Genomic DNA, 12,677 nt, shown 5'->3' with positions numbered 1-12,677 from the left:
GAATGTGTTATTTGCATCTTATTATAAGGCTTGCTGACTTACTGATTACTAATGAGCTCTGATGGGACAGGGAAAAAAGATCTTAGAGCTGTCTACATTTTGCTTTAACGAGTCAATATGTTAGGCTTATACTAATTTATTCCTACCCGTCAATTTTCACCGAGCATTTTCCCCTAGTGTGTTGGCAAATGTGCTTTTCCAACCATATGTGATACATTACTTGCAAAGTTATGAATTTGCTTTGATTTTGGAATCTCTCCCTAGTGTGGTGCTCTTTAAAGTAGGGCTGTTGTTTCTCTGGCATATTTTTGCGGTTATTACTCATGTTAACCATGTTAGAATAAATGGCTAAATTGCTCATCCCTGTATAATTTTAGGAACAAATTTTTAACACACAGGCCTCTGTGTTCTATGCATTTTTCCCCTGCCAAAGTTAGTAGTTCTACTTTCTCAAAAATATATTTTGTCAATGGTTTCTAGCCATAGTTCCAACAAGAACATCTGATCAGGTGGAAAATAAACAGAATGCAGCTTTAACTAGTATCATCTGTAAGATTTTGGAGGCTATCATGGAAGAAATATCAATAACACATATTAGAAATAGCAAGTATGAGTTTTTATACTAGTGTGACTGCCAAAAGAAAATATCTGCTTAGAACAACCATCTGTAAACTAAGTGATACTCTCCATCTATTAAATTCTAATCCAGATAACAGAGATGGATGCACAGTCATTGAATGGGTCTAACAATTCTGTTGTTCCTTAGGATCCAGAAACCAGTGAACAGAAAAGAGGTGGAATTGAGTAATCAAACAGATCCTTAAATATTAAAAATAGAAGCCTATAATTGACATCAGAGAAAGTAAGCCTAGGGGCATCCTAAGATCACCCATGTCATTAAGACTCGTGCTAAGTCACTCTGCAGCCCCCATATGTTCAGCTGTTCAGCATCCTTATGGTCCTCTCAGCTCATCCTCCCAGCCCCTCACCGAGCAGAAAAAGGAAACGCGCAACTTGGTGAATGCTCCTGTTTTAGGGGAACTGCATGAGTCTGCTGTTTCACATTACATGGGAAAGAAAATTGCCACATGCTAAGAAATAGCAAGAAATTTTTTCAGCCCATTTAGTTTCAAGAAAGGATAAAACATAAATTACTTATCTACATATAATTTTCTAATTAAACCAAAAATAAGACTAATAAGCAAAGACTGTAAAGTTAATTCTAAAATTAAAATAGTAGAAGATTAGGAACTAAAAGCTCTGAGTTCTTATTTTTTTTGTTGCTGTTGTCTTTGTTCTTGGGCTTCAAATTAGAAAAATTCCCTTGGAGAAGCATGACCTTTTCCCACTGGTCTTATGAGTAGCTGCATTTGGGAAAGCTGGTTTATAAGCTCTGATGTGATGGTGTAAAAGGTTGATTACAGCAAACAGATTACAAATAGTACACAATTCTTTTCCATTATTCCTGAAGTTTCTTAGTCCTTCCTTAGTTCCTTATTAAATACTCTTCTAGATTTTAAAATATGCAACAGGATAACACTTCTATTCCATTTTGCCATATAATATGAAGTGTAGCGGAGATTAGCAGTTTTTGATGTAATAGGGGTAGATAAGAAACAACCTTTGGAAGAGTATGCTATAAACAATAGCATTATATTTCAGAAGACAATTTCTCATGAAGACAAGAACTTATCTATTGAATTTTCTTAATATAGTCCATATCATATACAAAGCTATCAAAACTGAAACTCATCAAGCCAGTTTCAGTTAACACTTTAGTTTCTGCAGCAACAAGGCAGGAATAATTACAGCTTTCTCTTCACCAATTCTCAAGGAAGTAGTGAGGATTATAAGATAACACGTGGTTACATCTTAAAGTGGAGCAATAAAAAAACAAGTTCTCGCTTTAAAAAGAAGAACTGAGACCCAAAAAAAAGCACCATGTAGGCCAAAATGCCTTCCAATAAAATTAAAAATAATACAGTATTATTTCCTTAATATGTGTGTGTGAGAGTGTCCATCTCTGGATATTGGAATCGTTTTCGATTAAAGAGGGAAAGTGGAGAAAAGAATGCATCATTCAAACATACACTTTTCATTCCTACTGTAAACCTTTCCAGAAGCCTAGCAAATGAGAAAACTGTGAATCAACAAAAGCAAGGTGAAATAGTACAATTTTTCCTGCTCTTCCCCATTTTTTTCTTTTTTACCCCCTGTAAAGGAAAAGTCAAAACAATACAAATATATATACATTTAACCTCTTGCTTACCCCATTTCCTCCACTCCCACTATGTTTAGTATCTATTTCTGCATTAATTTTCTCTGTATTCACTAGCACATACAAATATATACATACAAGTTTTTTTTTAATAAAAAAGAAGCCACTCTTCTGTACCTTGCTTTATTCACTCAATAATATATCATAATACCTCTTCCAATAATTGCTAGAGTATTCTGCCATATGAACATATGAAACCTGAGTACTAAAGAAAGCACTTCTTTTGAAATAAGGACTCCTTTAAGGGTGATCTTACTCCCGTTTTATTTTTGCCATAAAAGCATTTCTAACAACAATTATGTGATTTTCTTTTAGTTACTCAAACAGAAACAAACCTCCTTAAGCCTTACCACATCGCTTCTGGGTTTTTCCCCTCAGCGTGGTATCTAATTTTACCACTGAGCTGCATCTTCTGTGACCACACAAAATTTAAAAGGAAACAAGCCAGGTTTTACTTACGTTACTGCATACTGCGCAAATGATAGATATTCTACCAGAACATCGAGACCTTTGTTTTCTTCATTCAGAAACTCTCTGACCCATCTGTTTCGGGGAAAAAAAAAATTCATTGGCAAAGATTATCATATGCTCTACCATAAAAGGGTTTTCCCAGGTGCTTCAGTGGTAAAGAATCTGCCTGCCAATGCAGGAGATGAGGGTTTGATCCCTGGGTTGGGAAGACTCCCTAAAGGAGGAAATGGCAACCCACTCCAGTGTTCTTGCTTGGAAAATCCCACGGACAGAGAAGCCTGGTGGACTACAGTTCATAGGGTTGCAAAGAGTTGAACACGAATGAGTGACTTAGCATGCACCACCATGAAAAGGACACAGTGAAAACTTCCGTTTTTCCATCAGAAACATCTGCTGCCTGAAAGGAACTACAGCATTAAGCCTAGACCATCTCACATAAGGAAGGAGCTTTCAAATATGGCCACTAAGAAAACCACAACATTTCCGTGTGAGTGACTGGGGGCAAAAAGTGTATGAGTGCCTTCTGTGTATTTCGCTGCTTAGTAGAATGAGGATAACAGGTAAGAAACTTTCTAAATGAGGAACTTGCTGCTGTCCTTTTTCTACTATAACTGATCGACAGACTGCTTGTTTAAGGAGCCAAGACTGCATGGGGAATCAGGCAGACTGGGGACATGACGACATAACCACTGAAATCCAGGCCTGATTCCAAATCCACACTCAACTCCTTCTTGGCACACGATGCTGTAGTAGACACTCAACCAGCCAATGAGAGCCCGGTGTTTACGGGCTTCTGGAAGCTCCATAGGGATAATGATTGCTTAGTTTTTTCCGTGAATGTTAAAACCTTTTAAAAAGTCGCAGGCAACACACACCAACCGACTTGAGATGTGACAAACATGTTGTTTAAAATCATTTAAAAATAATATCAGTTTGCATTTGAGTGGTGGATTTGAATGCAGTTCTCTGAGAATGCGTATACATTTTTATTTTCACATAAGATGAAGCAAAGTGGTCAGATACTGAGGATGAACACCTCTTACCCTATGTGCCAGATCTCCTCCAGGATATCCACCTTCAAAGAACATGTGGGTATCCCATCAAGCTGTTACAGCATTAGAAATTCCAACAAATAGTAAGTAAATGCATCTACTATACCACCACAAAAATGGATCTTGGGGTATATGTGCCAAAAGCATTCCCAAATGGCTGCATTCCTCCATGAACACTGTGCCAGTAAGGTCCAGCAGTTATGGACACTATGGTTCCTATGGAAACCAGTCTGGAAGCTGTGAGAATGACGGGCGGACAGTTCTACTGTGTGTCTGAAAGGATGAGCAGTCCTTTTAAGGTTTTTGTCTTAAAGGAAGAACAAAACCAATTTGTTGGGCTCAGAATGCCTTCCCTTAAAATTTTGTTTTTAGGGGGATTTTGTTGTTTTATCCTCAAGCACATCCTTTCCTCTGGTCCTATCATCTGCATAATGTAACCTCAGGTCTGCAGGTAGGTCCAGAAAATGGTAAGATGGAAAATGTAGAGCGCTTGCATCATCCTTCCCCCAGTGCCCAAGCAGGCCATCACAAAATGTATGCACTTAACACAGCCATGTGCAAAGAGAGACCTAGAGGGGAAACACTGGCAAAGAAAACATGACCTGTTGGGTCTTACAAAGTGGCTTTGTTAGGAGAGCTGACCAGAACTAAGGGGCTCGCCACTGGGAGAGGCTGGAGTTCCCTTCACATCACTACCTCATACATGATCTCAGTGTCTGCTTCCACATCCTTTTTTTTTAATATTTATTTTTATTTATTTATTTGGCTGCACAGGGTCTTTTGTGTCATTTTGGATCTAGTTCCCCCACCAGGGATCAAACCAAGGGCCTCAGCACTGAGAGCTCAGAGTCTTAAGCCACTGGACAACCAGGGGAGTCCCCAGATCCTTATTTTCATTTGATTTATTTTAAATTAGTCCCTATGTGGCTACGTCTTAGGAGACATGAGGCATTTTTAAGTGCCCATTCTTCAAGCTCAGAAAAAAAAAAATATTTTTTCCTTTTAAAACTGGTAGGAGACTAAAGAAAGGTTGGAACTCACTATTGAATTGGATGACTAGCCTTTGCTCTTGAAACTCAAGCCCTTTAGCCTCTCTGTGGCCTTCCCATTGGTTGCGTCTCTGGGCTCTGAGGGCATGATTTAAACTAGCCCTCCACAGTGGGGGCAGAGCAGAAAGCCCCAGAGCTGGGCAGGTCGGGGCGGGGCGGGGTCATCTTTTTAATTTGAAAGAAAATCAGATTTTTCAGAGTGATCTTGATTTTATGTAGTCTATGTGGACCATATTTCACTCTCAGTGGCTCATATTTGTTGTTGTTCGGGAGCTAAGTCGTGTCCGACTCTTTGTGACCCCACAGACTGGCCCCATAAGAACACTCTAATTTAGGAGTTGAGAAGAATAGTCATTGTAATTTCTTCTTGTAGATTTTCCAGACATTGCCTCTAAAACACATAAATGGTCCAGGTCACGCTAAGGACCTGCCATTCTCTCATCTCAACCCCTAGCACCTTTCCCTCACTTAGTTCAGCCACAAACTGGAAAAGAGGCAAAATGACTCACAGATTTTTGTTTTTAAAGGAAGGAAGGAAGGAAGAAATTGTAGGAAATAGCCAAGTACAGCGAAAGCTCAATCTTCTTGACTCAAAGTACTAATATGCATATATTTTGATGCAACTATAAAGCCTATTAATTGGCTTTTATTTCAAAGCCTTTATCAATACCCGTGCTTGTTCTTGCTGACTTTGAGTTAAAGTGAAAGTGAAGTCGCTCAGTCGTGTCCGACTCTGTGCGACCCCATAGACGGCAGCCCACCAGGCTCCCCCGTCCCTGGGATTCTCCAGGCAAGAACACTGGAGTGGGTTGCCTTTTCCTTCTCCAATACATGAAAGTGAAAAGTGAAAGTGAAGTTGCTCAGCTGTGTCCGACTCTTTGTGACCCCATGGACTGCAGCCCACCAGGCTCCTCCATCCATGGGATTCTCCAGGCAAGAGGACTGGGGTGGGGTGCCAAAGGACCTTAAAAATAAATTTCAAAGTGAAAGGCAGGAGCTACTGCTCAGTTCCTAAAAATAGGCGAGATTATAACATGCCTCTGAAAGGTTTAATTTCATTTTTAACTCTTTTTCGAAGCTGTGAGATCTTCCTTGGGTCTACAATTTGGCTCGGACCCCCGTAGGTGATTTAGCAAAGAAGAAGATAGAACTCCATCACAGCTCACTACCTTACCACCCCTTTTGTCAAGCGGTATCAGGTTTGTATACTCATCTCAGCAAAAAGGCTCTGGGCTATAAGAAAACAACAATCATATTCTGCATCGGAGAGAACAGAGGTGAGAGTGAACTTCTGTGGAAATGAAAGGCTATGGAAATCAAATAGAGATGGTAGGTAGAGATGAAAAAAGGGCAACTTTCAAAAAGAGTATCTTTAAGGGCATTATCAGGTGCATGATTATGACATATCATAAACTGAGGATTCCTGTAGTAAATTTCCATTTGCACCTCTGTGCATGCTACACACTCTTCAACATATTGCCAGTATGGAGAATTTCAAATTGGGTGATTACAGGTCTTGGAAAGTAGAATTGTTTCCGATTCTGACAGCATGCCTCATTACTGAGTACCTCACAGATTCGATGTAAATACCATATGTTGTAAATTTGAATTTAGGCAAATTCCAAACTGGCTGCTGCAGAGCTGGAAGGCACAGTGATAATGAGAAATAGCTCTGGAAAAAAACTTATTCAAGGAAGAGCTCTAAATGCCGGTGCCAATAGTTACTGTTTTACTCTAGTCAGGTCAAAGCTTTGTTTCCAGATTGATGTTGTCTTCCCTCTGATTCCCTCCCAAATCTTAGAACCTCATTGTTCTCATCTAGAAAATAAAGTCTCTAAGGACGTTACTGGCCTTAAATGTGTACGATCAAATGAAGCAGATGCAAAACACACAAAATGAAGGAACAAAGGTAAATTTGTTTTGCCACTCTCCTTTAGAGAGACGCAACAGGCATCTGAAAGGAACCGCAGTTGCTGACAAATCATGGAAAAAAAAAATCACAAGGGAGAGAAAGGTTAAGTATCACCCAGATTCATCATCAGCGACCACGCCTTTTCTGCGAGACAGCGTCTCAAACTGTTTCTCTGTTTTTCTAACGTAGCCCATGGACCACCAAGGGTCCCTGAAACCCTCTCAGGGGTCTGTGAAGTTAAACCTATTTTCACACAAACATTGAGTAGTTGCTTTTGTCACTCTTCTGACACTTGCACTGATGGTACAAAAGAAATGTGAATGAAATCTACCACCAGTGAATACACCTATTGATTGTATTCTTCACCCCAAGCACTTGAAAGGGGGGAAAAAGTGAACTTCACTTAAAACTGTTCTTAGTGAAATGCTAAAATTCCTGATTTTATTGAAGCTTGCTCCTTGAGGATACATCTTTTTAATTCTGTGTGACAAAATGGGAAGCCCACAGAGCATTTCTGCTGCGTGTCCAAAAACTACGCAACTATGCGATCTTGAGGAAAAGCACGGATACAGTTGTTAGAGCTGCAAGCTGACCCAGACACTGTTTACATGGAATGTCAAATGACAGACACATTATGGTTATTCTATCTTGGGTATCCATCAGATAGTCTCAAAAGTGAAGGAAGTGAGCCTGCCATTTTGAGGAGAAGAACTGAGAATATAAAGTTTGAGCTTACAAACAAAAATTGGACTTTGGGAACACTGGTATTCACCACCATGAGTTTGAGAGCTTCCCAATGCTTATATTCTGATGAGACTGGTGATTATTAACAAACATGATTATTTTTATATTGTAGAATAAAGTGTGTTTACATTTGAAAGATCAGGACAACTCAGTGAAACATTTTTTAAATGATTTTTTCATGTTTCAAAATGGTACATGGGTGAAAATCCCCATTCAGAGTGCAAAACAGCACAACAGATTTTAGTATAAAAGAGTACAAAAACTCACTGATATGCTTTCAGATTCCACGTTGCAACTAACTTTTAAGAAATCATCACTTTTGAATTTTGGTGATTTCTGGCCACAATTACGTGAAAGTGAAATGAAGTAAAGTGAAAGTCGCTTAGTCGTGTCTGACTCTTTGCGACCCCATGGACTATATAGTCCATGGAATTCTCCAGGCCAGAATACTGGAGTGGGTAGCCTTTCCTTCTCCAGGGGAGCTTTCCAACCCAGGGACTGAACCCAGGTCTCCCGCATTGCAGGCAGATTCTTTACCAGCTGAGCCACAGGGAAGCCCAATTATCTGAAAAGGTTAATTTAAAAACTTTTTCAAATACATATTGTTTAAGGCCAGGTTTTCTTCATATACACAAATCAAAACAAATCACAACAACTTGAATGCAGGCAAAGGTATGAGAATCCAGGTTTCTTCTATTAGTGAAACATTAAAGAGACTTGTAAACATGCACAACAAAACCACTCTTGTCACTAATTTTTTTTTTTTTTTCTTTGGAAAATAATTATTTTCATGCTATTAATGCTGTATGATGTTTATTATTTTATATTTACATATCTACAACTAATATTTATCATGAGGTAATAAATTATTTTAAATAAGCATATATAAAACTTACCAGCTCAAATTTCCAATATAGTGACATTAATAGATAGCGTGTTAGTCACTCAGTCCTGTCTGACTCTTTTGCAACCCTATGGACTGTAGCCCTCCAGGCTCCTCTGTTCATGGAATTCTTCAAGCAAGAATACTGGAATGAGTTGTCATTTCCTACTCCAGAGGATCTTTCCAACCCAGGGATCAAACCTGGGTCTCCTGCATTGCAGGCAGATTCTTTACTGTCTGAGCAACTAGGGAAGCCCTAATAGATAAAATCCACAGAAATAAAGACTTACTGGATTTCAAAATAATTTCAGGAAGTAAAGGAGTCTTGAAATCAAAAAAATTTTTAACTGCTGGTCTGGATAACAGCTTTAGATTTGGACATCTCCAGGTTCAAACCTTAATGCTTCTCAAATGTGTGGACTTTAGCAAGATATTTAATTGCTTGACTCTCAGTTCCCTCATCTAGAAAATGGGAGGTTCAATGGTCAAGAGCAATTTAAAAAGAAATCTGTTAAGAAGTAACACTTTTAACTTGCTGAATACACTGCTTAACACATAACAAAATTATAATGATCTCATGAATTTCCAAAAAGCACCATCTAAGAATGAATTAAGGGATTCATTGGTGGCTCAATGGTAAAGAATCTGCTTGTCAATGCAGGAGACACTGGTTCGATCCCTGGGTCAAAATGATCCCCTGGAGAAGGAAATGGCAACCCTCTTGCCATTCTTGTATTGTTGCCTGGAAAATCCCATGGACAGAGGAGCCTTGCAGGTTACAGGCCATGGGGGTTGCAAAAGATTTGGACAAGACTTAGCAACTAAACAATAACAACAATGAATTAATCAGAGGGTACCTTATTACACATAGGTGTTGTACACCCTTAAGACCAGCCTGAGCCATTCTGTTTCCTCTGCTAGCCTGGCCCAGCCAGCACTGTTTCATAAAGAAGTCCCGGAAAGAAGATGCTCACCTCACATCCCCCAGCTCCTTCCTCTTTCTACAGATATCCTCCTCTTCTCCTTGCTGACGTGTACCTCCCACCTATAATCACATGCCTATTCTCATCTCCCCATTGAGATACAGTGAACCGAGAAAGCATCTTTGAGAACTCTATGACCTCGCACTCAGGATGAAAAGTAATTTTCTATCCTAATAGGCAGTTTCACTAAAATAAATTACCTGCAAAGAGAGTGAGCCTACAATACAGTTTCATGGATTAACACCTATCAATCTATCCAGCTCACAACCATCAGTGCCTCTGGAATCTTATCACCCAACCTTCAAAATGTCACAGCAGCTGCCTATTCATAATGCACAGCCAATGTATTCTAACAGTACTTGGCTCCTTACAAGTCATTTCAAGGGCTTGGGTAAGTCATAATCCAATTCTTCTCTATTATTATAGTTCCTGAGAGTAAGTGAATGAGATTATTTCTAGTCCATTTCTTATTTCAATTTGACTCCAAAAAAATTAATTTTCTTTCTCAAAAGACCATTCACTTAAAAGTTTAGGCTTATATCAAAACTCAGAACACACCCTTTGCTTGACAAAGCTGTAGCTTGGAATGCTATCGCAGCAAAGCCCCAGATTTTAACCTTGAAAGGCAAGCATGTGCCAAAGATAGTTTTTTTTTTTCAGGACAAGTAGTTTTTAAAGGTAATGTTCGTTTTTAATTTCTGGGAATCATAAACTTCTAAGTATCAGGATACTTTTAGATAGAGAAGGTAACATTCTCTGCATGGATTTCCTTAGGGATATATTATTATTATACAACATTGTCCAATTATTATTATATAATATTATTTTCAACAAGCGTAACAAATAACTGTTATCATATATTGACAGTAATCGTTGTTGTTTAGTCACTAAGTCATGTCCAACTCTTTGACACCCCATGAACTGTAACCTGCCAGGCCCCTCTGTCCATAGAATTTTTCCATGCAAGAATCCCGGGGTGGCTATTTCTTTCTCCAGGAGATCTTCCCAACCCAGGGGACAAACCCATGTCTCCTGCATTACAGGCGGATTCTTTACCACTGAGCCACCAGAGAAGCCTTGAGAGTAATTACTTTGTATTAAAGCCTGTATCAGGTCTTTCATAAGTTACCTTTAGTCCTTGCATGTGTGGTAGGTGGCTCCGGTAGTGTCCAACTCTTTGCGACCATATGGACCATAGGCCACCAGGCTCCTCTGTCCATGGGCTTTTCCAGGCAAGAATACTGGAGTGGGTTGCCATGCCCTCCTCCAGGGGTTCTTCCTGACCCGGGGATGGAACCTGTGTCTCTTACATCTCCTGCATTGGCAGGCAAGTCCTTTCCCACTAGTGCCACCTGGGAAGCCCAATTCAATTCTTACAACATTCCTGTAAGTAGTATTATTCTTATTTTATAGATGAGAAGTTAACTTAGGTCACATGATAAATACAGAGAGTTTATGTATAATAATTTAAGTAAAAGAACTGATAAGGGGGCATGGCAAAAATAGGTCAAGATCTCCCTTTCCCTAAGGCAAATAAGCACCCAATTACCTTTCTAATATGGTATCTCAAATAGTACAATAAAAAAATCTAAGGATTCCCTCTACAGCACCTTGCATTTCCAGAATTTCTCATTGTACTCATTGATTATATTTACACTCCTAACTCTTCAAAACTTTTCCCCCATCAAAAGTGGTCAAGCCAGTTAGCTTCATAAAGAAAAGTCCATTTCAGGTTTGGGTTTTCAGGACAAGCAAATCAGGTCAAAATCCTGGTGTGTGGTTTCATTCCATATAAGGGTATGTCACAATGCACTTTCATGAATTTTTGTGCTGCTAATGCCAAAATTTTCCAAGCATCTCACATAGGTAGTAAACAAGGGAAAACTTCAGCTGGTGAAGATGAAAGAAAAATGTAAAACTCTTTCAATGTGCCTATAGTATCCTAAACAACAAACCACTCCAATTGCTTGCAGAGTTGTACTGGCTTCTACCCAACCAGAGTGCTTCTACTCCGCCAACTTTATATTGGAAATGATCGCCCTGCCTTGGTATTTGATGGTCAATTTCACATTATTTCATCAATGCTTGAAGAAATGCTTTTTGACAATTTGTAGAAATCCTGACTGCAGATCAACCCACCATTTTCAGTCAAGAATAAGTACCAACAGTAAGGGGTTGGCCTTACCAAATGGAATCTAGTTCCGGATCCCTGAATATTGCAAAGTATTTGAATTTCCTAAGCTCTGGATGCCCAACTATATTATATTAAGTCACCACCACTTTCACTCCCAACAGACAAGCTCCATCGCTTTGATCCCAGAGTTCTAATTATCTTATTTCCTTTCAGGGAAAGAACTGCCAGATGAGGCCAGATAAACAAAAGGATAGCATTCTGAACAAAGCATCTGGGTCTACAGCCGTCGACTTTGGGAAAGTCTCTTACCTTCTCTGGCCCTTAATTCTTTTAATCTGTGAAACGAGCAATCAATTTAAGCAATCCTAAATTTCTCTTCCAGTTCTATTTTCATGTCACTCTGATCCACTGTTCTACAGCACACTTTCTGTGACAAAGGTGATTATCAACTTAGGTTAGAATCAGTTCATTTTCCAAATATTTCAGTCTCTAGGTGCCAAGCATGTGAAATTATCCTTAAGGAAATGAATATTCTCACCCAGGTTCTGAAGCTAAAAATTAACCTTACATTTCTTTGACTTAAAAAAAAAAACTTATGCTGAAATAACTGTGGAAAATAACCATTTGGATGGGTCATACCAAACATAGTCAGAAGAAGAAGTAAACTGTTATTTGGGTAATTATTTTACAGAAGAGTCTGAAAAACAAAAATGTAACATACATGTAAAACTTCATTTCCAGTAGACCTATCACAGAGGAAAATTCTAAAAGATCTGAAGTCTATAGTTTTTCCCTTATAAATCTCAAAGCCTCAAAATCCAGAGGGGTTAAATAATTACCAGGTGTTAAACTGGTACTTTGGAAAGAACGGAAGCTATAAAAGAAAATACTGATATCATCTGCCTTAGAGACAAAACACGTTTTTTGAAAGTTACTGTATATAACTCTGTCATACAATTCTGGAGAAAGGGAGTGTGTAATGAAGTTGTACTTGCTGGAGGCAAAGCAACCATGCTGTTGCATGAAAAACTCTTTGAAATGGTTAGTGCGAGATTCCCCAAACTTTGCTTTCATGGTATGGATTTACACTTCATGGTCCTGAAATTTGGGGATGTAGGAAGAAGAGACTCAGAACAAAGTAAGTAGTAACACAGGAGGTATGTCAAGTGAT

General features: G+C 39.0%; 1 protein-coding gene across 7 annotated transcripts in view; it reads right to left on the bottom strand.

Annotated features, from left to right (window-relative positions):
* Window positions 1-12,677, bottom strand: part of FMNL2 (formin like 2) — a 329,619-nt gene that overhangs the window by 89,490 nt on the left and 227,452 nt on the right. For all 7 annotated transcript variants that reach the window (XM_040229083.1, XM_040229081.1, XM_040229084.1 and 4 more), the window contains exon 5: window positions 2,738-2,821. In XM_040229083.1, coding sequence (XP_040085017.1) covers window positions 2,738-2,821 — 84 coding nt within the window. The remainder of the gene's footprint in view (window positions 1-2,737; window positions 2,822-12,677) is intronic.

This window comes from Oryx dammah, unplaced genomic scaffold, assembly GCF_014754425.2.
Source record: "Oryx dammah isolate SB20612 unplaced genomic scaffold, SCBI_Odam_1.1 HiC_scaffold_27, whole genome shotgun sequence".
NCBI classification, from domain to species: Eukaryota; Metazoa; Chordata; class Mammalia; order Artiodactyla; family Bovidae; genus Oryx; species Oryx dammah.
This window is presented reverse-complemented; position numbering and strand designations above follow the sequence as displayed.